This window comes from Halichoeres trimaculatus, unplaced genomic scaffold, assembly GCF_033239565.1.
Source record: "Halichoeres trimaculatus isolate MK-OKI-2021-1 unplaced genomic scaffold, fHalTri1.1 fHalTri1_scaffold_24, whole genome shotgun sequence".
Taxonomy (NCBI): domain Eukaryota; kingdom Metazoa; phylum Chordata; class Actinopteri; order Labriformes; family Labridae; genus Halichoeres; species Halichoeres trimaculatus.
Window position 1 is genome coordinate 5627888 of NW_027437202.1, and position 27523 is coordinate 5655410.

At 45.1% G+C, this 27523-nt stretch overlaps 1 protein-coding gene across 1 annotated transcript; it reads right to left on the reverse strand.

Annotated features, from left to right (window-relative positions):
* Window positions 1–26146, reverse strand: LOC141786156 (prospero homeobox protein 1-like). The gene is made up of 7 exons (XM_074664890.1): window positions 25755–26146; window positions 23318–23732; window positions 22604–23236; window positions 21320–22516; window positions 16970–17077; window positions 11983–12177; window positions 1–1555 (listed from the first exon to the last, which is right to left on the reverse strand). The coding sequence occupies exons 2-7, from the start codon at window positions 23666–23668 to the stop codon at window positions 1370–1372; spliced, it is 2670 nt and encodes an 889-aa protein (XP_074520991.1). The 5' UTR covers window positions 23669–23732; window positions 25755–26146; the 3' UTR covers window positions 1–1369.
* Window positions 26147–27523: the final 1377 nt, after the last annotated feature.

A 27523-nucleotide genomic window follows, 5' to 3' on the forward strand; every position in this document is an offset into this window, starting at 1 on the left:
TTTTAGACTCAATCTGAGCTGGAAATTATTCTAGTTTCAAGCAAATTTTTCTTGCTTTGCTAGATTCATTTTTGTCTTTGAATAACTTGAAACAAGACATTTTTCTGCCCTGATCAGTTGGATGTGGCTCATATCAAGTGTAATAAGACATTTTTTACTCAAAATAAGACAAAAACACTTGATGAGATTTCAGTTTTTGCAGTCTAAGTCCTTTACGCTGTGAGGTTTTTATCACCAAAGATTGACGCGTTTAAAGCACCGTGGATGAATGTGATCATCAGGGAATGATAAAAGGAAAGTGAAACCTTTAAACAGACAAATTCAGTCTAACAGTCTTAGTTTATGGAAAAACATGAGTGATGGAGCTGGAGATGCATGATGCTAATCTGCGCAGCATCACTTTTGTTATCTGGATTTTTAAGCCTTTAAATCAAATCCTCTCCGACTTCTACTTCCTGCTTCCTCTGTGTCCAAAAAGAGTTCAAGAGGAGCAATATGTTTCTGCATCTTTGAGGATGATTCACACAATCTTAAAAACAGATTTCACTGATTTAAAAAATGATTTTCTTCCCAAAGTAAATGGTCTTAATCTCTTTTCCTCGAAATCAAGTCACCAAATGCGAGCGAACTTGAACGCAACATTTAAAATCACATTTGGTTCAAGTGTTTGAAGTTTTCCAAAATTAAAAAAAACCTGAAATGTGTTTTCCTTGGTGCTCTGGGTCCCTGAATGCAACACCAGCTAAAGAGGGGCGGCCAGGAAGGGGCGGGGCCGGGAGAGCCACACGGTCCAAAAGAAAAAAAACAAACAAACAAACAAACAAACAAACACCCAGTGCGTCTCAGTACAGTAAGAAGAGGGAAATCAACAACAACTAAGCCAGTTTGTCTGGGTTTGGGTGAGGACTGGGAATGCTACTGTGCTTTCCTATTCAAGAGGATAGTGTGTGTGTGTGAAGGTGTGTGTGTGTGTGTTTTTATGTGAGGGGCTCAGGGTTCATAGAAGAGAAGCTTATACAAAGGAGGAAAAATACAGAAACATCACTTTTTTGTCCCAAAAATGTCCAAGTAACTTAAAAACATCCACGATAAAAAGATCTGTATATATTATCTTTATTTTTAGAGCGCTCCGGACGCCACGCCAGCGAAGATTGATCCTTCATCGTCATGGTGACGCTCCGGGATGAAGAGTGACGAGCGAGGAGGCGGGGAGCTTTTTCTGTAAGTGCAAAGTTCACTTTTCTTTGTCCTGCTTTGAAAAAGTCTCAGCGTGTTTGTGAGTTCGACTCGTGAGTCTGAGCCCGGTCTAATCTACGCAGAGTCTCCGAACCGCCTTCGAAGGCTTCTTGAGTTCCCGCCCTCGTCCTAGTCAGTCGTGGAGCAGCTCTTGTAGACAGTTCGGGGATTTGAAGACCTCGGGGACTTCGCTGTCCAGTTTGCAGATCACTTTATAGATGGCCTTCTTCCAGGATGGGTCTGCGTCTTTTCCGGCTACGATGGCGTTGAAAAACTCACGAAGTGTCACCTGGGAGACCTCGAGGAACCGATCAGGAACCTAAAGTTGAGGGAAGGAGAAAAAGGAAACTGTTAGCGCTCTGAGGAAGTTCGACTAAAAATAAAACTATCCCAAGAGAGATAAAGGTTGAGGTTTTGGCTTCACTTTTGTGTCGTAAGAAGAGTGGGAATCATCTTTTGAGTCTCATGACGCGTTCGAAGTGAGCGGCGTCTGCGGCTGAAAGCGGTGAAGAAGAAGTAGAGGTGTGCGTGTGTTTCAGGTGTCCATATTTTACTATTCCTGTACCGAGTTCTTCCTCAGCTCTCAACTTCCTCTAAATATACTTCCCCTTTCTTAACAGCTCCGTTAATGTGTGTGTGTGTGTGTGTGTGTGAGTTCCTTCTGCACACGTATGACGGATGACACGCTCAGTCCTTGGCAATGGCAGGTGAACAGTTGTCTGTGATCCGTCACCGCGCATGTGTGTGTGTGTGTGAGTTTAAAGAAAAGGGTTGCAGGGATCCAATTGTCCTTCCACATGCAGGCATAAATATACTGTCATCACAAGTGTGTGTGTGTGTGTGTGTGTGAGAGTGTGTGACAGGAGAACAGTACCCCACACACACACTCATACACACATTTTTCATTCTTTTTCTGCCCTTTCTCCCGGGGGCAAGATCATTCAAAGACACTAAACAACCTGACGAGTGTAACCCCCCCTCTTCTCCCCTCCTCTTCTTCTTTGTCTCTTTTTCACACACACACACACTGCAACACACACACACTCTCCCAGACGAGGTGCATGCTCCTGTGCTCCCGTACACCCCAACAAACCCACACACACCCGTAGAGGACACCGTCTGGGTGTAACCCCGTCACGCGTGGCAGGACATGCCAAGGTTAGCCGCCACCAGAACGGATGACACACACACACACTGGCACACACACACTCTAAATGATTCCCTGGACTCTCATATACTCCGTCTACTCTCGCTGCCCTCTCCGTTTTTTTTTAGCCGGACCCCTGAGACCGCGGTTATTTCAATGAGGCCCTCTGTCACTGTCTCACTATAGACTAGACTGTAGACACACACACACACACACACACTTCCACATGAACACAACAAAGATCAATAAAGTTATTTGCTTTATAAGAAGACAGGGTTAGATTCGAAGAAGTTTGTGGATTTTAGAACCGACAAATCCTCGAGGTCTAACTCAGGCGTCACGAAAACAAACACTCCTCAAGATTTTTTACTTTCTCTGCCAGATTCGGAGAAATCCTCAGAGCGAATTCGCCCGTTGGGACAAATAAAAGTTAAAACCTGAGCTTGATCTCAAGGATGAATGTCCCTTTGAGGCGTCTCCTCCCTCCTGGATTACCTCCTCATCCTCTTTCATCTCGCAAAACCCGTCTTTCTTATCACTTCCTTCACATCTTCCACTCTGCTTGACGTCTTCTTTTCAAAACGAAGAGCAAAATTAAAACAAATACGTCTCTTGCTCAGTTTTTGCTTGTATCAGAGATCAAAAACCACTATCAGTAACCTTGACCTCATGTTTTGTGTTTTTGCATCATCCAGGGTCTTGATTCTGCGTCATCGTCAAGAACGAAAAGGAAGCATCACCGCTGATTCACAGAAAAGGTAGGAAAACACACTCTGGAAACACACTGAAACAGGAGAGGATATTGGATAAACACACACCCCAAACACACACACTTATGTCCAGATGCCCAGATTTGTCTGGCCATCGTAAATCAGTCCAATAAAGAGATCTAAATTAGGCCATCATCAATACAGATGGGCCTGTCTCCCCCATAAGTGTGTGTCTGTGCACACTCGCATGTGTGTGTGTGTTTGTGTGTGATTTGCTCCTGGCTTGGATCTCGATTCGCCGTGTAGTTGCCAAGAGCGCCAGCGCGAGCGAGGAATGGAAGGAAAGTGAGAAAGAGAAAGATAAAGAGGAAGAAAGGACACTTGGTTCCCAGTAAACATAATTCGCATGATTGCTCCGGTTTGGTGGGTAAATATTGGATGAAGGGAGGCTCAATTACTCTCTCTTCACACACACACACACACAGAAGGACAAGAGCCTGTAAATCTCTAAATCACTGCCCAACAAAGAGGCCTAGAGGGACGCCCTGCATCCCTCTTTTTTCGGGTTTCTCTTCCTCTCATCATCTCTTCTAGGAATACTCGTCTTCAGAGAAATTTGCGCTGTTTTCAGACATCTCTTATTACGACAGAGAATTTCTACTTCCAGGAAGAAACTTTGCTCTCGTAGTCAAGTCGGTTAATCCATTTTTTTCTCCTCTTTTGGAGAAATTTCACTCCCCTCTTCTTGTCCGACAGAATCAGAGAGAAAGAGTTAAACGCAGGAGTGAAAGAAGCTACAACACCTGAAGTGCACAAAGCAGTCAGCTCTTAGCAACAGTGACGTCCGCTTTGCTAATTTAGTCGTTTTTTTACAGAGCAGGACACGAGCAGAAAAGGGCACTAAAATTATTTTTAGATTAAAGGAGAGACTTTAGAAGTAGGTTACTTCTTTACAGATACACCGACCTTTAAACACATCTGAACGTAGTCTTAATAAAACAGAATTAAAGCTTCTGGCTTCTTTCTGCAGTGACTTTGCTGTTGTGTTATTTATGGCTCTGAACTTTTATATTAGCACGATTCAAGCAGTTTCTGATACTATGGCAGTAAAATTAAAGTTGCTCAGCGGGGTTTGGAACTCCAAGAAACCCTTTCTGAGAATCATGATACTTATAACTTATTGGGGGCTCAATATTGTGTATCGTATCAAAGTGTAAAATCAGTGTATTACTACCGCTCTAGTCTAATGTCCTCATAGTCAGACAAACAGTTTAAAAACATGGTTGAGGATCCGATTTCTCTTGCATGTATTCACCTCTGTTAACTTAAAACTAGCCTAGGCGCTCTGTGCATGCCGGGCTTTGACCCTCCCAGACAACCCTCATAGGTGGACTCAGTTATCACTTCTTAGTATCCATAATCTGTTGACTTATTTTCAACTTTTGGCACATTTTAACCTCTTTTTTGCTGACCTGTAGATTGTTTTTGCAGTCAACTCTTGCAAAGTACAGCCCTGTTTCCACCAAGTGGTGCGGTACGGATCAGTATAGTTTGGTAGGGTTTAGATTGGTAAAGCCTGATCCTATCTGAGTCTCCACAGCCAACCACGCCTTTCTTGGTAGGCAGTGTGTTAGCCGCAGGCCGATACCCGCGTCAGTCATGTAATAGCGCAACGCCAAAACATGACAGCATGACACAGTGTACCCCACACTAATGATGAAAAAACGCGACACAGGAAACAAAGAGCAACGATAGAAGACATCCAGGAATTTTGGGTCAGACCGGTCACAACAAGTGGAACGGTACGGTAAGATACGGTACGGTAAGATACGGTCAGTACGATAAGGTGCGTTACGATAAGGTGCGTTACGATAAGGTGCGTTACGCTACGGTGCGGTACGATAAGGTGCGGTGCAATAAGGTGCGTTACGATGAGGTGCGTTACGATATGGTGCGGTACGATAAGGTGCGGTACAATAAGGTGCAGTACGATAAGGTGCGGTACAATAAGGTGCGGTACGATAAGGTGCGGTACAATAAGGTGCGGTACGATATGGTGCGGTACGATATGGTGCGGTACGATAAGGTGCAGTACAATAAGGTGCGGTACGATATGGTGCGGTACGATACGGTGCGGTACGATACGGTACGGTAGGATATGGTACGGTACAGTACTGTATGGTATGGTACGGTACAGTGCAGTACAGCGTGGTACGGTACAATATGGTAGAATACGATGCGGTATGGTGTGGTGCGGTACAATAGGGTACAATACGGTACTGTATGGTATGGTACGGTACAGTGCAGTACAGTATGGTACAGTACAGTAGGGTACATTTGGTTGATTAGGGATTTGTCCCTGAGATGAACCGAACTGAACCTCTCAGTGGGAAAAAGGCTTTGGATGCTCTTGAATACATTCAAGATAAATAAAAGGAGTTTGTTTCTTTTCTCTCAAAGCTTTTCTGTCATCCTCATCCTCTCTCTTGGTCCACTTTCTTCTTCTCTTCATCTAAATTTCTAATCCCCTCTCCTCTTCTTCTCTCACCGTGATGAAGACGTCAGACCTGAGTGTCTGTGTCCTCACTTGACTCCATTTTCTCACCTCTCCTTATCAAACCCCACCTGCTTCTTTTCACCCATCCCTCTGTTTCTTCTCCATTCTGCACAAAACACACAAACACACACACCGGGCTCTTAAGAAATCACTCTACAAACACCATATGTTTGATTCTCAAGGTGTGCAAACAGAGGCGACGTGTGTGTGTGTGTGTGAGAGTGTGTGACTCTGTTTTCTGCTTTACTTGAAGTCTGTCTGCTTTCCTCCATTAACGCAGGAGACGACGGTGATGTTTACTCAAGTGTGTGTACACATGTGTGCGCTTGTTTGGCGTGTTGTAAAGTAAGGCTGCAGGTTTCTGTCCTCAGTGATGATCACGGTTGTTTTTAGATCAAGAGGGTTTTCAGTTTTAGGAGGGAGGAGATCCACTTTTTTTTTTACGCTCAGCTGTCTTGCAGCAGCTCCTTTCTACTTCCCTCTGTGGCCTCGAGGTCCACTTCACCGTCCGTCAGAGTCTCATTGAGACCAAACTGGATCTCCTTTGTGCACTGCTCCCTCTGTGGACCCTGCTCTGTGTGTGTGTGTGTTCCTGTGTGTGTGTCTGAGTGGACATATCATTTTGGTGCCAACGCTCAAGCATCTGCTTCCTTTTTCCTCCTCCTCTCCTCCTCTCTCTGCTATCAGGCCTGGCTTTAGTCACACACACCCTGGCAGGAAAATACGATCACACACTCACTCACACACACACACACACATCCAGATTAGAGAGTCTCCCTAATCCTTCCTCCTTCAACAGGAAGTGAAAAATGGAAATTCACCCTCCAAAGCTTCACTTTCTCCTGTTAATCGATCAAAACGTGCTCATTGAATCTTCATTTTCACACTGAGCGTGCTCCTGCGTCTCCAATGACATCACTCCAACTCTGATTCACACACTCAAACAGACACTCCTTCATTTGTGTCCAAAACATTGCTGTTTTGATTCAAAACTCCCGCACACACCCCCGCCTGCATGCATATGTGTTCTCCTCTTTCCATCTGTGAGCTCCTCGAGGATCGGCTCCTGTTTCCTCTCCTGCTGCCTCTCGCACCGGTTCTCCTGGAGAACCGCTTCGGTGTGACAAGCAGAGATGATAAAGCTTTCCAAGAAGCTTTAGAAAACCACAAACAGGTCAGAGGAAAGTTAAAAAACAAAGAGGAATGAGGACATGATGCGCTGAAAAGATTTTTTGAGCAGAAACTAAAAAGATAAACAAGAGCAAGGCCTCGCTCCGCATCCAACCTTGAATATTTAATTAAAAAGCCGTGAAAGGACTCCGTCTCAGAGAGAAATATTTAAAAGCTGCATCATTTCTTCTGCCCTCCAGTCTCACAGGAGCAGGAGGAGGCGGCGACATCTTTGACGTCAACGCACAGTCAGGGGGGGAGGATTCAGCCAAGATATCAACCCCACTGGGTCGAATTATTTCCATACATGATGATCATAAAATAACAGTCGCAAGTCTCACAGCATTCTGTCATTGCATTTTGCATGTTGTGTTTTGCAGGAAGAAGTGGTCAGGGTTTGCTTAGCTCGCCAGTTAGAGGACCCAGCATGTCGCCGCTGCACATGCACAGCGTTTGCATTACAGGCTGCGTGGAAACATGGTTGTGACGTCACAAGCTAGTGGTGCCAAAAAAAAGCAGTCACCATATTGGAGCTGCTGACGCTGAGGCAATAACGTTTCATCCAAAAATGCAGTGAAAAATTCTGTGTATACACGGAAATGCTGTAGTAAGCATGCCAGGCCTGTAGGTGGCGCTATAACTGTCTCGTTCAGAAGCCGCTAGAGTTGAGCCGATAATCTGGTGTCATGTTAGATGTCGTTGCACAAAGCGGAGGATGACATCAGCATTTCCACTGAAAACGCCTGTTTACTGTTAACACAGCAACAGTGTCGGCAGTGTTTCCAAAAAAATCCCACTCTGGAGGCCTCTCTCAAAAGTTTCAAAAGTTTTCAAAAGTTGTGTTTTAGGTCGGCTGACAACAACAAAACTTTTGCGTCCCACCCTGAAACCAATGTCTTGTGAACAGACCCTGGCAAAGGTGGGGCTTTAGCCACCTGTCAGTCAAATTAGCCACGCCCCCGATTGAGTATGCAACTCTTTGACTTTGAAACGTCTGTATGGTGGAGTTTAAGGGTCAAAAACTGCGTCCGTACCAGGCTGTAAATGTCTTAAATTGAAAAATAAGAGTTTAACATAGGCTTTAATAGGGAAATCGCTCACTTTTGGGGCCAGCCTCAAGTGGACAAAGGAGGAACTGCACTTCCATTATTTTTCCTGCAGGATTCAGAATGTAAAAAATAACTATATCAGCTGTTTTGAATCCGAACACACCACCTCTCCGCTCTCTGCAAGGCGAAACCACCGGGCGCCTTCTCCTCCAGGACATCAGCAATATGTTTCCTTTCTCTGCTGCTCTTTTGTCAATCAGTCACTGATCTCACTGTCACCAGGACAATAGCAATAAAGTTTCTCTTTGTCCGCGCTGCATGTGACCCAGAGGAAGGGTCTGCGTCCTGAGATTGCGTCTCCGTGTGTGTCTGTCCTCACTATCTCATGAGTGTGTGTCCTTTTAATACACGTGCTGTGCTTCCTTGGCTTAGTGTGTGTTGTGTTCCTCCTTGTGTGTGTGTGTGTGCAAGTGTGTGTCACCCATAGAGGACAATAGCGCGGGTCATCTGACTGCGAGGCTGCAGACCACTAGTATCACATGACGGAGGCTGAAGGCCACGTCTTTGTTAGCAGGCCTATTGTTAAAGCTAAGGAGACAGCTGGGGCAGGGGAATCACTGCACACACACACACACACACACACACACACACACAGGAAGAGCACACATGCACGCACATACACCGCTGCCTCCTCGTGACTCCAATCAGGCTCAGTGACAAAGATGATGCCTCCTTCTTCTCCACTGGAATACCAAGACACACATTTACACACACACATTTCACACACCAGCACACACACACACACACACTGCAGGCAGATAGCTATAATTATAGTGACAGAAACTGGCAGGTGGCATTGTCTGCAGCACGCCGCTCTCTGTCGAGCAGAAAGGAGACGGAGAAGAGTTACTTATGTGTGCAAGTTTAGTTTTTATTCGATTATTTCTTTAAATTTTTCTTTCAAAAGCTCAAACTCGGCTAACTTCCTCCGCTTCTCCTCACGCTATTGAGGTTAAGTCAGGATCAACACGCTGGTTAAATATTGCAGAATCTAAAGCTGACTCTTGGTATACTTTCCAGCAAAACCTTGATCTTTTCTTCAGCCTACAGCTAAAATTATGTTGCAGGATGCAAATCGCAGTCTCGAGCGTCAGACTCTTTAGCTCTGGGGCCTGCGCGCTCACCCGGAGCTGCTTTAGAAACAGATTTGGCAAAGATCAGATGCATATAAACATATTTTTGTAGAAGTTTTCTGCGACTTCTGAAGAGACGGTGTGAACCCCGGCGTGTGAAGATGAAGCGATGGCCCAAATCTGCAGATAACGGAGGGATCAGAGTGGGGAGGGGACAGGTGTAGTGTTAGAAATGTGTGTGTGTGTTATCATAAAACCGATAAATTGATGCCAATGTTGGGATCAGTACTGATCAGTACTAGGGTGATGAGATTGATACTTAAGTTTCACTTTCATTTCTCCACATGTGCTCCTCTCAGTCGTTAGATCGATAGATTAGTTTTTTGTGAGGATGTGAAAGAGAGCCCACTCTTAGAATCAAGTCCTGAGACTTGAGCCCACAACACACACACACACGCTAACACACACACACCTGTTTATTCTCTAAAGATGAAGAGGAAGCGGAAAAAGATGAATAAAGACGCACAAAGCCTGACAAACGGCGGAGAAAGACATGAGAACTCCATCTTTTCACAAAGAGAACGGCTTATGAAACCAGATAGCCCTGAAATGTGAGTGTGTGACCACCGCATGGCCTCCAGGTGTGTGTGAGTGTGAGTGTGTGTGAGATAGAAAGTCAAAGGGCACATTTTAGCAGCAGCCACACCCACCCTTCAAGAGCGACCATCGCTGCTCTTTCATTCGGACACAAATGAGGATCTGTGTGTATGTCGGTGTGGACATGTGTGTGTGAGGCGCAGCTGTGCCGAGGGTTGGTGCTGACGGAGGCAGAGAGGATCCTTGAACTGGAAAGATGAGAACGTCCTCTAGAAGGCTGAAAACGTCTCATTGTCTCTAAGTTATGACAACTTCATCCCTTCCTACCCTCCTGACCTCGACTTATCCTGCTTGAGAAATAAACGCTCAGTTGGTTCGACACACTCTGCCACGAGTTAAGACTCTCCGTCCAAAGCTACTGGCAGCCTTAAACAACTCAATCTGTTCTCGATATAAAAGAAGAAAGGGGAAACGTTTCTCTTCCTCTTGGCAGACGCTGAAGCTGACACCTTTCCCCGAGTGTCCTGGCAGAAAAAAAACCTCTCTGCCTCTTTTTGTTTTCCCGTTCTTTATTTGAAGACTATTCCCTGTTTCCTCCAGCCTCCTTCCTTTCTTCCTCATTAGTTCGTGGGCAGAGCCGCAATTAGGACAAAATAGTTTCAGAAACAAGGGACTGGGGAGGAAGGAGGAGACAGCGCTGATGGAGAGGTAAACAAGAAAGAAGAGTTGAAAGAATGGCTGAAGAGGAGAGGAGAGGAGAGGAGGTAATTAATGGAGCTGCTTTAATTACCGAGGCCTGTTTACGCCAACTTTCGAAGACAACACATTAAACTCTCCCGCACTAATCTGCGACGACTGTTTAAAATGCTGACCGTGTACAGTGACTAATGATGCGAGCTTTTTTCAAGCCGTCAAAGCGGAGAACGCGGCGTTGACTCGGATTAACAAGAAAAACATCATAAATGCTAATTATTTAACCTCGCGAGGCCTTTTCCCGAGCGGATGAAAAGGTGGAGGGATAAAAGCTGTCAGGGTGTTCAATGAGGAAAGGAGAGAAGGAAAGGTGGAAGGAGAGGAGAGGAGTGAAGGTGTGTGCCGGGGACAAACCAAGGTGGAAGTCTGATGATGCTAAATTTGGCTAAAGGAGAAGACTTCTGTGTGTGTGTGTGTGTGTGTGTGTCGGGAGACTTGCTGATTCGGCCACGGTTCCAGTTTCACGCCTCTGAGTTTGACAGAGGAGGAGGGAGAGAAGGTCCCTCGCCGGTAATGTTCCCTCAGGGCGGACGAAAGGAGGAGGCAGAGGAGGGGACGAAGTACAGGAAGAAAATTTATACCTACCTTTGCAAACACAACGCTGCTTCATTGAGCAAAGGACGCACGAGGAAAACCTAACGACTAAACGTGTAAAACAGTCTCTGCTTGCAAATGAAGATCCTCAGTATTCAAACTACCCACTCTTAAAGTTTGCTTAACTCCTGAAGTGGATTTTCATATCGCTCTGAAATGAGCTGAAACTAATGGACAAAGAAGCCTGAGCGTCGTTTACATAAATCAAACACCTCCGAGCTTTTCTTTTAGCTCCTAAACTCTACCTGACCCGTGCCCCACAGACCCTAAAATAACCCCTCTGAAGACGGCGAGAGAGAGCAAACACACGGATGATTTGCATGCGAGTGTGTGTTTCCCGTGCAGGTTCTTTACATACACACCTGTGAAAAGCTACCTGACTCTTGTTATGCAAAAGATGCAAAGCGTCGCTATTCATCCCTCCAAAACAGAACACCCAGATACCTTAAAATCTCCCTGCGTGTTTGTGTTGTGTCTGCAAATCTCCACTCTTTGTGCATTTAAGCTCCAACCAAGCGGCGACATTTCTCTCCATAAGCAAAAAAAAAAAAAAAAAAAAAAAAAAAAGTGTGTGTGTGTCAGAGGCAAAGTGTGCGATAATGGACATCTAAATGCTGCTGATGTTACGTCGAACAGTTTAAGGGCCCTCAGGTCCCCTCAGACCAATATTAGGAGGGAAAAAAGTGAGGGGGAGAATGTGACTTCTGCAAATCGCTTTGACAAGGACACCCGCGCCTGGAGCGGCGTCCTCTTTCGCCTCATCGAACACACACACACACACACACACACAAACACACACTCTGCGACATCCACACCTCAGCAGAATCGTGAGGTGACTGTTGCGCTCTGAACAGCTGACTTGGTAGAGGACGTTTGAAGCGAGGGTAGAGGAACTGAACGAGGAGACGCTCAGATTTTAGATTTTTTTGTCTTTTAAAAGGTTTTGTGCAAGGATAAAATGCATCGTGCAAAGCTGCAGCTTAAATCCTGCAAACCTGAAGATTTTGCATATTTAGAAGTCGTAAACCCGTCTTACCTCGAAGTCGTTGGCCTTGTTGTAGTGCATGTTGAGCGCCCTGAAGAGCTCCGAGTCGCGCCCCACCGACAGCTCCTCTGCGGCCGTCACCCCTTCGTTGATGGCTTGCCGGGCAAACTTCTCCATCTGGATGTAGTAGAACTCCCGGAAGTTGCTGAACCACTTGATCAGCTGGGAGGTGATGCAGCGGTTGAACTGAGGGTGAAAGAAGCGCTCTTATTGAATGTCATCGAAATTAAAACTCTTGTTTTAACAGTTCTAAGACTAGGGATGGGTACCTCTTGCATTTGACACGTTACGGTACAGATGCCCGGTACCTGGCAATCGGTACTGGTACTCAACGGTACCACTTTTCGGTACTTTTTTTGTGTTAATGTGGTAAAAAGACATGTATTCTTCAATTTATAATAGGGAAAGACTGATTATTGGCCGGGCCAATTATTGAGGCCGATATTTGGCATTTTGAAGCATATCGGCATCAGGCCTTATTTTTTTATCTGACGGCCAATATGAAACCAATTCAAAACTGAGTTGTTTCCTGCACTGTGTTGGAGTTGTACTGTTCAAAATTTTTATACCAACATTTTCACTTCGACTGTAAATGAATATCGGCTACAAATATCGGTTATCGGTGCCACCTTGCCTACTAATAATCAGTATCGGCCCCAAAAAATCCATATCTGTCTTTCTCTATTATAATCTTGCAATGCTGTGTTCATGGCCATCATGGAAATTCAGCTACTCTTTCACTCCCTCACTTTCACAGTGATGCGTTTAGGGAACCTAAACATGGCACCTTTTGTTTTACATGAATTGGTACCTGGTACCTTTGACAGAATTTGGTCGGTACCTTTAAAAGTAAAAAATTCAGTACCCATCCCTTTATAAGACTAAAGCCCTTTGCACACCAGACGCATAATTTTTGCGTGAATATTTCACACGTTATTTATTTTTTAGAACCTACAAGCTTTCACACCAGCAATGTCTTTCGCTGAGCAAAATTGCGGCTTTTGTTTTTTGAAAGTTTTGCTTTTGATGAGTACACGTCCGACCAATCAAAACGCTCGTTGTTGACAAGTCACATACCAAAACATTCAACATTGATTGTCTTTGTGTCCGACAAAACGACATAAAAACTACAAAAACTTTGTTTGGAGGAGAATAGCTGTGGAGATTGAATGTGACGCCTCTAAATTTGTTGCAATTCGCGTCGCTGTGGTGTGCAAAAGCCTCTTTTTAAGACCGGGAAAAGCAACAAAACCATCAGCAAAACAACCCAACACATCCAAACTTCACTTTTTCAACTGCTGTGAATCAGGTATCAGTTTGTCCACAGGGGGCGCCAGACTCAACATGAACATAAAGACCCTCACATGAGCTTTAATTGTGTTTAACTGAGAAATATCTGGACTCTAGAAACGGATCATTTCAGCAGCTTTAAGGCGCTGTTTCTGATTTCTAACATCCTCCTGATCCTGCAGCGTTACACAAACACAGCCTCATGTTTGCTTTGTTGATATTTGCATGACGCCATGTCGTCTCACTCGTCTTAACCTCACTCCGAATATGGCACAACAATCACTCATGAATACACAAATGATCATCCTGTGGTGCACGGGTCAGGCGTTTTTAGCTCTCTTTAAAGAAGGTTTGCTTTGTAATTTAGTCCTTCACGTGAAGAAAGGAGTGTTTTTAGTGAAAGCTCCAGCGTCATGAGTCTGTGTCGATGTGTGCTCAGTGAAAGTGCACGCATGTGAGTGTTCAGCGAAGGGGAAAAACGGCTTTGATACGGAGATTAAGCTCCGTATTGTTGCAAGACATTGTCTCACAGGAACGAGAGAGGAGCCAGAGAGATGAATGGGGAGAGGTTAAATGAAAAAAAAGAGGAATGTGGAGGATGACAGAGGGGGAAAGAGATATTTTTTCAGGAGCTGTCAGAGGGGGTGACATAATGGAGCATAATTGGGAGGCTGTGTGTGTGTGTGTGTGTGTGTGTAACAGAAGGGTTTTAGAGAGTGACAGGAGGGGAAAGTGTGTGCGCTGGGGGGTGTTTTGACCCACAAAAACGCTGCGTGTAATAAACATGAAAACACATTTCAGCTTAAAAATATAAGATCAGAAAAATGACATCTTAATCCTTGTACAATTTGCAGATAATTCGAGAGACATGGCCGCAGTACAAGATTCGGCCTCTAGGGGAAACTGATTTCCAAGAATCAAATTACAACTCAAGTCTCGGGAATAAGCAACATTTGATTTTTGCAAATGAGAGAAAAATTTGTGCAGAAGGATTGTGCATTGGTTTGCGCTGCTTTGCATGAATCCGTCTGCTCATATTTGATGCAAACTGCTCCAGACTCATTTTTCCACGCAGTGTCTCACAAGTTGAAAACTGAACATGCAAACATCAGAGGATGTTGTAGGCCGAAATTCACAAGTAGACAGAACTCAAGCCCACATGCGAGCACCCAGCTATCACGCCACCTGCCCTCCCACCCACCCTCTGCCCCGTCCAGCTCATCACAATCAGCACGAACCAAAAAAAAAAAGAAAACAAGAGAGGCGGGAGACAAAAGACAGAAAGAGAATAGTGGGGATGGATGTGGAGGGGGGCAAAGTGCTGAGCTTGAGGAATGCCATTTTCTGTTTACAGCCAAAAGGGGGGAAAGGGAGAGTGTCAGAGAAAGTGTCACGGCGCCACTGTCACCCCCCTCCAGGCTGTGTTGGAAGGGCAAACACACATCCTTTAAGAATCTGCCCGCTTCAAGCAGATTTGGAGGGGACGGCGTGAATGTGCACGCTCGACACAAACGAACGTATCAGTGAAGGCTTCCTGTGAGAAACGCTGCTGTCAGAAGTTTTCCAACTTATGTTTCTGGAGCCTCACTCAACATTTGTGCTGAATTAATCTGTGATTTTTGTATTTTCATGTTTGAGAAGTCGGTTCGTGAGCTGTTTCCAAATTGGCGGTGTCACCCTAATTGACGAGCCGGGTGAGAAGCTAGTCGGACTAATTGATTCCTGCTGAGGAGGCATCAAGATATCACTCCACCCTCTCAGAGCAAGAGTCTCACATGTGTGTCAGAAAGAGTGAGAGTGTGAGCCAGCGAGCGTCTAATTAATCCTAACTCCTCGGGTCTTAACAAGGTCTTAATTACTCTCACTGACTCTCTCAAGACGAGACGGCAGCCTCCTCAGCGTCTCGTGCTAACATATATGATTGTCTGGTCAGAAGGCAAGAGCTTTCACTACATAATTAAGATCCCCCCTGTGTGTGTGTGTGTGTGTGTTCATGTGTGTGAGCTCGCTCATGTGTGCCTAAAACAGTCGTCGCCTCAACCCACTTCCCACACGGTGCGAGGCGGCCATTGTGTGTAAGAGGCTCATCTTTAAGAACCAGTTTCCCAGAGACAAAGTCCATTCAAGTCCAATTAGGGGAGCCATTCAGGGCCCTAATTCCCTTACAGTGAATCTGCCTGATCCTGCTAACACATGCTACTTATTGTTCCCCGCGGAAGGAGGGGGGAGGCAGGGAGAGGGTGAGAAAGAGAGGAGACAGAGACATTGACCCGGATTTTGGAAGTATGGTAATAATCGGAGTAATGAATGCGACGGGACAATGAAACAGGACACACATACACACACCACTGACGCCTTGAACAGAACAGCCTCGCTCATCACAAATAGGATTAAACATGATTCATTTTTTTATTAAGCGAGTAGTTCCTCCCACGTAAGGATACGCCAGATTAACACGGATAAAGACTCAATTAAAACCAAATTCGACCTTTATTTGCATAAAATCTGAATATTAAGAAACCGTGTTTCTTCAGACAATAAAAAAAACACGACAAAGTGACAGTTTCTCGTACGAGGAGTCTGCTGATGTTTCCAAAGAGCTCCATTGTTGTTCAGCAACTATTAAAAACACATCAATGAGTCACACTGTTGCACTGGGTGACACTTACACTGTATTATGAGTCAATCCCATCACATATAAGGCTGTAAATTCCCTCTAAAGCCTTCCGCCACATTAAATAGTCCCTGAAAAGTTTTTAGGATAACTAACTTTCTGTCAAACTCAACTTTTTGTGTGTTTTCTTTAAAAAAAAGCTCTATCATGACGCCTATCTGATGGCTTAATGGACTAATCACACACACACACATGCACACACACACACAGTAAGAGCAGGTAAGCTTATCCACCTTGTGTTTGCCTAGCAACCCCGTGTCCCAACGACCCTTGTTGCCATGGCAGCCGGTGAGGATGTGGCACTACCACGAGGAAGTGGTCACCACAGATACGAGCCAAAGGGCAGCTGGTGTGTGTGTGTTTGTGAGAGAGTGTTGGTGTGTGTGCTCATTTGAATAGAGCGTCCTGAATCCGTGGAGGAGCCGTATGCTCCTTTTGCCTGTAAACACCAAACAATCAGCGCCTTTGTTTTGTAAAGCTGTTGTTCTGTTGTCTTCTCTTTCATTTGTTTGTGCCCCCTCCTCCTGTTTCTCAAACACCCCCCTAACACACACTAACTCTTTTCATCACCTGACTACTTTTACTTGAACATGAATCCTGAGGAAAATCCTGAATATTCAAACATGTTCGCTCAAAATTGTGAATCTTTAACTTTTACGTTTTTCTGCCTAAAATCTAAAATAAGTCTTTGTCACATTTTTGTATCAGTGAGAGTGAGTAGGCTGTCGAGTGTGTGTGTTTTGGGTTGTTACAGTATGTGCGCAAGAGGGAAAGTGGGCGTTCAGACCCCTCCCTTCACCCCCTGGGCCGATTAAGGCCAGAAACTCTCATTATGCTCCAAAGACGTGACAGACTGGAGCACCCATCTGTGCGACGTGGTCTCATGCAGACACACACATGTAACTGAAATCACAGCAGATCCTTATTCCTCGTCACTTTTTTAAAATTTTATCACCTCTCAGTGACGGCGAATTAACCTGATCATGAAAGGAAGCAGAGAGGGCGAACTCTTACCTTGACGTCAGAGAAGAACATTTTGAGCATGTTGGAGGAAGGGTAGCGGGTGTAGAAGAACATCAGCTTGGCTTTCTTCAGGTGGTTTGGAGACAAGCCTTCCTGAATCTGATAGAACATGTTAAGGAAACAGGAAGTAGCTTCTTCACCACTCCTAAATTCACAAGGCTAACAGCAGCACAGTTAAACAAAACCACACAACATTTCGAGACAAAAGGAGAGAGCACCAGTTCTCTGGAAAGCGTGCCATTTTACATCCAAACACACGAGCACCTGCTGGCTTTGGATCAAATCCCACACTCGCCCGCCACATCTCCGCAGCCTCAGTGTGCATCCCGGCATCTCAACGAGGAAAATAATAATTGTGGAGGAGGCCCCGGTCGCAGGGACGCAGAGCGAGTGTGTGTGACAACAGCTGTGCCCCTCCACGCTGCCATTTCCCCACCACATTAACAGCCCTATAATCTATCAGAGAAGATGAGGCAATCAATGGAACCCCCTGCAAGGTCAATTAGCGCACAGACAAACACACACACGTACACACACCCGCACAGGAACCCCAGGGGCCCGATGTGGCTGGAGAGAGGGGGAGAGGAGCATCGGCAATCAGGAAAAAGAGGGGGAAAGGCTCCATCTGAAACGTTATTTTGCTTTTGTTGTATTTTTTAAATGTGAAGATCAAACTTAATCAAACTGGAAACAAAGATTTTGACGAGCTGCTTCAGAACCAGAACCTCTTAGCTGTGCATCACTCTATTTTAATGTAGCTAGCTTAATAAGTTTTTATGTTTATATTTATATTACCAATTTTATTTGATCTAAGGTTTTGGGTCAGCGTTAGAAAGCAAAATCAAAATATTTTTGCACACTTATTCTGGTAATTACGGTAGAGAATATCCACCTTAAAAACTGTCAATCATTTTAGATTTTTTTGCTTATTTTACTTTTTTATTCTATATAACTAATCAAGTCAATATTTAAAAAAGATAAAATAAAATAAAAAAAATGTTGCACATTTTTACTCATAATTACGGTAAGGACACCCAAATCAGTCATAGATGCTTTTCTCTTCCTGAAAAAGCTCTTTATTGGTGTGGAAGTTGTCCCAATTTTTAGTTGCACAAACTTCCCACAAATGTTGAACTTTTGCACAAGAAAAAAGTGCAAAAGTGGCGCTAATTTCGGCAAGTTTCCTACATTTAAAAATTTGGTGTTAGAGTTTTTTTACGACGAATCATGCGCTCACTTTGTCTCAGTCGCCGAAGTCGTCCATCATTCATTCAGCAGCAGAAACATCAGGTCAGCAAACAACAACACCATCAGTGAGTTAACATTCATACCAACCTGTCACTGTGTGTGTGTGTGTGTGTGTATGTGTGTGTGTGTGAGACCCACAGGTAAAACATTGTGTCCAAATTCTGCAGCCCGTCTCGTACTTTTCTGACACACGTAAACAAGCACAGAGAGCCTCACAAACATGACTCAGTGTGAGAAGACAGGTGTGTGTGTGTGTGTGTGTGAGTCAGTGAATAAACAACCCCACTGATGTTCCTTCTCTTCCTCCTTTTTTCTCATTTCTGTGTGATCGATCTCATGTATGTGCGCGCATGTGTGTGTCTCTGTATCAGCTGTAACTTGACCTTGCTGCCAGGTGTGTGTGTTTCTGTGTGTGTGTGTTTGTGTGTGTGTGAAAGGGAGGGGGGGTGAATTCATAAATGAATGAGGGACATCTGCTCAGCTCTGTACAAAGGATTAAAGATACACAGAGCTGAAACAGAGAAAGAAAGAGTGTGTGTGTGTGTGAATGTTTGATGTGTGTGTGTGTGTGTGATCGATGTAAACACTTTAACCTCACTGCCAGGCGGTTTGAAGCCCAACATCAACCTGTAACACCGTGGATGTTTTGTTCTTGCAGTCAGGGCGTTGTGTGGGGGAGGAGGGTCAGGATGATTTAAAGGGCCGGCGCCTGACAGAGGGTGGAAATATCACAACATCTGTGTTGATGAAGTGGAGGAGTCTGAATTCAAAGAGTTGATGAACGAGAAGTGTGTGTGGCCTTTTTTTTTAGAGGAGAGTGAACTTGTTGGAGTCATAGATTTGCAAAATTCAAGGTGCTCTTTTCCCGACTCTGAGAGGAGCGCTTGAAGGTGACACTGTTGTTATCTCACGGACAATGAAAAGTGGCATTTTCCACGTTTGGAAAGATAGCAGTTGTCTTTTTTTTTTCATACTATTTTTATGTTTGATTCGTTCCTCTTTAAAACTGCAAATCAATTAGAGTCAAAGAAGGCTCAGGTTGTGCATTTCAACCCGTTGCCTCAGTTCAAACTTAAATCATGGCTCTTCAAACTTACAGATGCTCACAACTTAAATCATATGACGACAGGTTTTTGCTGAATTTATTCCAGAGTGGAGAGTCCTAAAATATTTTCTTGAACTTAATTTTTCAGATTTAGTTTCTTTTTAAAGAAGCTTTAAAGCTGGAACAGTTGGACTTTGTTTTTACCAACTTCCCGGTTCCTTTATTCAGATTTTGGTCTCAGTATTTGTGCATTTAAGGTACAAACGCCTTTTATCCTTATGTTTAATTGGATCAGATTGAGTATTTAAGATAAATATGCAACAGTTAAGTTGACTCATCTTTTAGATAACACATCTGCTGACTGGATATTACGACTTTAAATGTCTAAAAAGTAAAACTAGATAAATAACTAAATTCTACTTAAATGAATTTAAATCATGTAAAGCAAAATCAGAAAAATTTTGGTAATCAGAAAATAAGTAAATAAAAAATATTTTTTTTAAACCCAATTTGTTCAATTTTATCTAATTTTTCTTGTATAAATAAAAATAATAAAATAAAAATATTAAATAAAAATATTCATTGAAAACTGATATAAAAAATTATTAAATATAATATTAATATCATATTTAAAAATATATCAAAATGCTTGTTTTCAGGCTGAATAATGTTAAAACTGTTTGTTAGGAAGTCCTCATTAAATAAAACAAGAAAAGATTTTTTCTATTTCAGGTGAATTGTTTTAATTTTTTCTACTATCCCGATTAACAAGCCCAACAATTTAGGATTTTTTTTCAAATGTAAAACTAAAAAAAAAGGTGGTCATCATCTTTTGAAGTCCTAATGTCTGATTTCAAAGATGTTTTCTTCTTCTAATGAATGAAAAACATTTAGGAATGAAACAGCTCAGCGGGATCAAGAGACGTGTCGAATATTTCTTTTTTTTTTTGTTTAATTAAAGCAACATCTAACTCGTCTTTGAAGACGACACTGTGATCACAGCTGCAAGGAGTTCCTATTGGACGGGTTCAAAGTCTTATTTCTCTTTCCTCTTTGTTCTTCAAGCGTGTGTGTGTGTATGTGTGTGTGAGTGAGTCAGTGGCTCGGGAGAAGCCCTCTTCATATGAAAGGTTAGGGACGAAAAGATAAACAGCTACCTGCAAACACCTGTCCATGTGCACACGCCTGGAAAAAGGTGTGTGTGTGTGTGTGTGTGTGAAAGGGAACACACAGCTGCTGAGCAACAGCCGGTGAAGGCCAGTGGAGGAAAAAGAGCAGGAGAGATGGAGAAAGAGGGAGGGAGGAAACTGGATAACGATTGTAAATAAAAGTGTTTAAGGTGTGACACACACACACATACGCACACACATGCACTAAAACTCACAAATCTAGAAAAGCGTCCGTCAATAAAGCCAGGCATTCACCTGTGCCTCTCCCGCGCTCTTTGAAATATGATTAGCTTTGAGCTCCTATGTACAAGGTCTTACCCCACACCCACACACAGACAGTGAAATATGATTTGCTTTGAGCGTTTATGTACAAAGTCTTTGTGATGAAAGAGAGCCTAACAGCACAAGAGTGTCTCAGACAGTGTGTGTGTGTGTGTGTGTGTGTGTGTGATGAAGAGGAGGCTCACTAGCCTTTCTCAGCGCCTTTAAACACCACAACCTGCTGCACCGACTTAAAAGAGCTCCAGAGAGGGAGCAGCGTGCGACCTGTTTAATCTTCCCCCTCTTGCAAGACCCATTGCGCCCCGTTTCATCTTCCCCACTCAGCCAGGAAAAAAGAGGAACCAATTAATGCAGATTAATTGATATTAAAGACTTTCTTTGACGGCTGCCTGCTGCTGCCGAGTCTAAGTGGTCTCAGTGCGTTTGACTGCTTTTAAAATGTGACTCTCAGAGCCGGGAAATAAAATCATTGAGCAACAATTTCCACCACGAGAAGGTGGAGTATCGATTGTTAACTAAATTAATTCAACTACCTCTTTTTTATTCTATGAAAATGTGCGAAATATCCCTTTACCCTCGTCTCATTAAGAAGGATACGGTGCTGCCTGAGTACGGCGAGATGTCGGACATGTCTTGGAGGTCCCCGCACTCAGACTTGATGAGGGACAGGGACAGACCCTCTGGCCCGTGTTGGCTCGGCGAGCTCTGCCGGTGGTGGTGGTGGTGGCTCAGATGCCCTCCTCCGAGGGACGCCATTTTGGTTCTGAGGCTGACCGTTTCCCGGGTCATGTCCATGCAATCAGGAGAGGACCTGTTGTGGTCTTTGGGCCCTGGTGGATACCCGGGGCCTCCGTGTGGCCCCAGAGGGCTCTGGAAGGGGTAACCCATGAGGGGGAGGGGGAATGGATGGCGAAAGGATGGAGGGCTGAACCCGAGCGAGGCGGTGAGAGGTGAAGGATGGAGAGAGGGATGGTGAGGAGGAGGAGGAGGAAGAGAAGGGTTGGCGTTCTCTCCGCCACCTCCGTTGCTTTTACGCACCACCAGCGGCAGCGCCTCAGTTTGGTCGTTAGGCGTCGGCACGCCGCTCAGTCTGCCGCTCAAACCTCCGAATGAGTCCAGCGGGCTCGGGACGATGACGTCGCCGAAGCAGTGCAGCCTCTGGCTGGAGGAGTGGTAGTTAGGGGTCGGACTGCCATCCCCGTTCAGACTGAGGGCTAGGGCGCCACCGCCAAAGCGCGAGTCTGGAGTGAGGGAGGGGAGGGGGCCAAAAGGTGGAGGACAGGAAGAGGAAGAGTTGGAGGAAGAGGAGGGTGCAGCAGGTGTGCTACTGTGGCAGCCATGATGGTGACTGACGGCCTGCTTTGGCGAGGAGAAGCCCTTGACCACGGTGTCGACGACCTGCGACACGGCGCAGTTCAGCTCCTGCTTCAGCGTCTCGGCTAACTGTCGTCCTCCTGCTCCTCTCCTCTTCATCACCTTCTCCCCACTCCTCTCCTCTTCCTCCCTGCCGTCCACGTCTTCCTCCAGCTCGCCGTCGATCATTGCCTGTTCTCGGAGGAGCGCTCTGGCCCGGTCCAGGAAGAGCCCGGGGTCCAGCTCTGAGAGGTCATCGTGGCTCTGCCGCCCTCGGTCCCGGTGCCTCTCCTCCAGGCCGTCGGAGCGTATGCTGTCCTCCGACAGGTTCCCGTCCTCCTCCCTTTCTCTCACTCGGTCGCCATCGCCGTTGTCGTCTTCTTCTTCGGTCTCTGAGTCGTAGATCTGGTAGAACTTCTCCTGGAGCTGGCGCAGCTGTTTCTGATCAACAGAGAAAAACGTTAAAACCAACAAATCAAAATCAGCAGAAGAAGAAACAGAAGTCACAGCTCACATCTCGACACCAACCTGCATGTCCTCCAGCTGCAGCTTGAGCTGCCGCCTCTCCTCCTGCCTCTGCTCCTGCCTCGAACACACCAGCTGGGTGAAGCTGTGCTGCTGCTGAGGGAGGCGCTGCTTCCTCTTGTTCTCCCTGTAAACCTCCCCAACACCGACCACGCCGCCCCGCGAACCCGGAGAGCTCAGCAGGGACGAAGGCCCGTCGCTGCGGCTGTGGTTGAGGCTGCCGGCGTTGTGGCCGTTCCCGTCACCTCTGTGGTCGTTGCTGCTGCTGCTGTTGTTGCTGCTGTTCTCGTTCTCTCGGTTGCTTTCTTGGTTGTGGTCGCCGGCGTTGGACCGGACCAGCGGCGAGTGGCTCATACCTCGGATGATGTTCTCAACGCGTGCTCGTTTGGCGCGGAGGTGCTCGTCTGACAGCCGGTCCAAGTCGAAGGAGGAGAGGGAGAGGGATTGCTGGGAGGAGGCGTGGGAGTTGAGGCTGGAAGCAGGAGGTGGACGTCCAAAGGAGGAGGAGGATGGTGGAGGAGGAAGAGGAGGCCCAGGGGAGAGGCAGTCTGAAGGGCTGTCTCGGTCGTGAGAGGAGTTGCTGCAGGCGTCTTCGGCCTGGATCTCTGAGCCTCCGCTGGACAGAGCTCCACTCCCCTGATCAGAGAAGACATTAATCAATGGATTAATTAACGGTTACTAACGGCGACCTGATGGAGGACAGGTGTGCAGGGTTACCTGGAAGCCCGAGTCACTCCCTCCATTCTTCCCGATGTTGTTCTTCAGCAGCTGCGAGATGATGGTGGCGCCAGGAAAAGGCATGATGGCGTCTTCGTACGAGTTGGCCCTCTTCAGCAGCTTCCTCAGAACGTTGGACTTCTCCCCGTCCACGCCGGTGCCTCCATGTCCGTGACCGACCAACGAGCAGTCTCCGTCCTGATCCATGCCGTGTGATTGGTTCATGCTGTCCAGCAGGCTCTCCCTGACGCGGCCGAATATCGCGCTGCCCACGGTCCTTTTCACCCCGATGTCCACACGTCTGCGCTTGGTCTGTCTGGTTAGGAGGGTGGTGCTGTCATGATCAGGCATCACGCAGGGGGGCTAAACAGACATGACATGGGGTCCTCACAGACGCTCAGTACGGGACTGGATCCTGGAGGAGAAAGGAGGAACAGAAGAGGAGTTAGATCACCAGATTTCACCTGGTGCTTCAGCAGACTTTTGCAAACGGAGAAGACAATTCTGGCTTTTAGAAAACCCACTCTGAAAATAGTCCGGCTGAAAACCCCACCTGCCTCACTTAACCGAAATAATTTCCCATTTCCTCCTCGTCCTCTGAGGGCTAACCTTGATTCCTGCGTCTTGAGCTGCAACAGAAAAGAGCGGCTCTTATCGTCAGAGGGTTTTCACTCCCGTCTGAAGGAAAAGAGGCTGACTTTTGTTGTGTGTGAGTGTGCTTCAGTTCGCTTTAGTAGATCCCTGACTGGGAGGAAATACACCTCACATTTACAAGACCAGGAATAAGCCGAGTTTTTAATTTTGATTCTTCTTATGCTGCAAATTCCAAGCTTTGTTTTTCTGCTTTAAAGGAACAAATATCATCCATCATCAGACTTATCAAAAATTTCCTGCATTGGTAGAAACTCTTTTCTTTTCTACCACCATCAATTCCAATGAAAAGGCAAAAAGTAAAAAAAAAATCCTGGAAATCCAAACTGAAACATTTAAATTCTTGAAATGCATCTTCAAAAATGAGCTTAGGCCATTTTTTCCACACACATCACCATTGGAAAATCTAAATCTAATGCACACAGGTCAATACTTAGCAATAATAAAACAACCTATTTGCCCAATAATTTGAACAGAAAAAGGCCAAAAACTCAGAAACTTCCAGAAAAAGCACGACCAAAAAAACTCAAATGAACACTAGAAGCAGATATTTGTTTGCACTTGTTCTCGAAGCGTTCCCCATGTTACATGTTTGCATCTGCTTTGCAAAAAGATTTCAGGGTCAAGTCTATGATAATGTTTCACAAATTAAAGCTGCTTCCTACAACTGTTTGAATTTTGAAGACTTCAACAATCAGATGCACAGCTTTGGATCCTCAAATCAGAGACTGAGTTTAAAAAAAAAAAAGAGTCAAATCCAGGCAGTGACCCAGATACACACACTCACACATATTGTACATGCATACATACACACACACACACACACTCAGGAGGGGCAGAGTGTGAGGGGAGACAAGGTCCAGGGAGCTCGATAACTTCGAGGTCAGAGAAAGCAAATGTTTCACAACAAAAATCAAACATGTTAGAATAAAACACAAAGAGCAACACAGGAGCTTTGGGAAGTTGTGTTGAGAAAGGTGATGTGTGTGAGTGTGTGTGGTTTTTCTATCAGAACTGAAACTTGAGATTTAATCTGAATTTGAAGATCAGGAATGAGAACTTAATTTCACTACAATAAAGAAGTGAAAAAGGAAGTTGCTGCAACTGTTGCTGCATTGTTCCATTTACAGGTACACAGGTGGTTCATTCTTGAATAAAGTGGAGCTTCTCTTTAAATTCAGCTTTTAAGTTTTTTTCTACATGTGGAAGTTTTAAAGAGGCTTCCTCCTTCATCTCTAAGAGGAACACATTAGGTAGTTTATCACAGAAGTGGATCTTTACTTCTCTCCGTGCGCTCTGAGCAGAGATCAGCGCTGTCCACAGAGTGACAGAAGGCTCAGGCTGCTTCTTTGACGCTCGGACTTTTTCCAGACACGCAGAGATGTTTCACCAACAATCTCATTTGGCACAAATTGTACTTATGTGAAAGCCTAAAACGCGCACAAACCTGACTCCAGATCAGTTAAATGAGCTTGACATATATTTTTTTATGAACTATCTGAAGCAATATGATTTAAAAGCGTGTTTTTCTTTCCTATGTGCGCGAGTTTAGACTCTAAAACAACTTCAAACTTGTGTTAGAAAGTGAAGAAGAACAGAAACGCGCTCAAACTTCGTCACAAAAAAAGTCAAAAACCAACCAAAGCATCCGATTTCGAGATGTTTCTCAAACATGAGCCGTCTCTGGTGACTAACAGTGGGAGCTCACACTCAAACACACACCATGAAAAAGCCCAGCAGTGATCCTGATAATAAAAGCGTGGAAGTGAAAGGTGTTTCTACTTACTTCTCTGCCGAGCGTTTCTCCAAGTCGCTCCGTCGAAGAAAGCGCGAACACAAGAGACAGATCCGCACTCGCCGTTAAGATCAATGCCGTAATTTACTCCGGCAAAGTGGAGACGTATGCGGAGCGTGCGTGCGCGCGGGCGTCCGTGTGTGAATGTGTGTGTGTGCTGGAGAGGGACACAGAGAAAGTGTGTGTGTAAGAGAGACAGCCAGGACGAGTGACACACAGAGAAAGCGAATGAGAGCCTGCTCTTGTGCGCCGCTCTCCTCCCGGGATGGGAAGTGTTCAGTATCGAGCGCACCCGGTCCGTCCCCGCACTCTCCTCGGCTCGCTGAGAACCCCGCGTTTCTCCCTTTCGACCGCCGGCAAGACTCTCAATAAGAAACAAGAAGAGACGCACATGAAGGATACGTGAAGACGCTGCGTCACGCGCCCCGGAGTGAGGTAACGGCTCCACCTGACCAATAAGGAAGAGGAGCCGGGGACGCTGGATTTAGTTTATAAGGAGCTCCCCGAAAACAGCGCGCGGCCAGAGCAGAGAGGGAGAGGGAGGAGAGAGGAGCAGAGGATGGAGCGGAGGGTAAAACAAAGTCAGGTTTTCTCTTTTAGCGGAGAAAAAGAAAAGATGAGGGGACAGAATTTAGAATCTGGGTTACACCACTGTGTGTAACCAGCTTCATGTGTTTATCACAGATTCTGTCAAAAATTCCTCCTCGGTTTGACGCTTTAAAAGTTTCTTATTATCTCCTAAATTATCGCTTCATTTCCAGAAAAAAATGAAACATCATTTTAAAATTCCTTCCACTGTTTGCATGCTTTTATTTCGAATTTTAATAAACAGGCTCACACTTTATCTGTTTCTTTCATTCCTTCCTATAAAAATCATAAAAGAATCACATTTGTGCCTAATTTGTGCTGTAAATGCGTGCGCGTAATCGGAAACAACCGCAACAGAAACGCAAACGCAAAAATGTTTCAGCATTTTTTTTTAATTCATTTTTGTGGAGAATCCAAGCCTTTGTGCTCATTTTTAAGAAGATGAAATTACAACCTTCAATGCACAAAAATAAAGCATAAAGAGGACGATCCACTGAGGCCTTTGCAGCTTTAAAAAGCAGTGACTCCACACTCCTCTAAAACACTCAAACCTTGCGTTTGTCTCACTTTAATTCCTGATTTTCTGCAGGTTTGAGTTTGTTTCTGTGTTGCATTGTTGCAGCTCTCACATGCACGTTCCTTCAGTATCAGGTCTCTCTAATCACTCTGATTCTCTCTGAGTGCGCAGGTAGAAAACGGAATTATTCCGCTGAATATGACGCATCCTGTTTTGCAACACATGATCGAAATCAGTCGATGGTTGCAGAACACACAGGGAAGTTAATAAGAATTAGCGCTGGTGTTGATTTGTTTTAAATAAATGAGATATTACTCTAATGGAATTTAAAAAAGCAGGGGTGAATAATTCCTGCTTTTTTGTGTGAATTTATAGCTGAGCTGACTCTGCTTTAAAGTGAGGAAGCAGCACCTGCAGAGTATGCGCAGGAATGTGTGTGGCCCAGTCTGTGAAAAGCATTTTAAACGATAAATAAAAGCCCTTCTTTAAGGAAATTAAGCACTTTTTTATTTCCTTGTTCTCCTCTTGATTCAAACGAGGTCACTGAAATCAGATCCTGATTTTTTTTCCTGTTTAATCCGTATTAAACATCAGCGGACCCTCAGTTTGAGCGCCACTTATCCAGCATCCCTCCTCTTAACTTAATTACGCACGG

Bases quoted from the DNA above. Each gene is read 5' to 3' on its own strand.
- LOC141786156 (XM_074664890.1), bottom strand. From the start codon at position 23,668: ATGCCTGATCATGACAGCACCACCCTCCTAACCAGACAGACCAAGCGC. The intron at 22,517-22,603 runs GTTGGTGTCGAG...TCTGTTGATCAG, and splicing joins TGCAGCTGGAGGACATGCAG to AAACAGCTGCGCCAGCTCCA. The intron at 12,178-16,969 runs GTAAGAGTTCGC...TTTCACCCTCAG, and splicing joins TGTTCTTCTCTGACGTCAAG to TTCAACCGCTGCATCACCTC.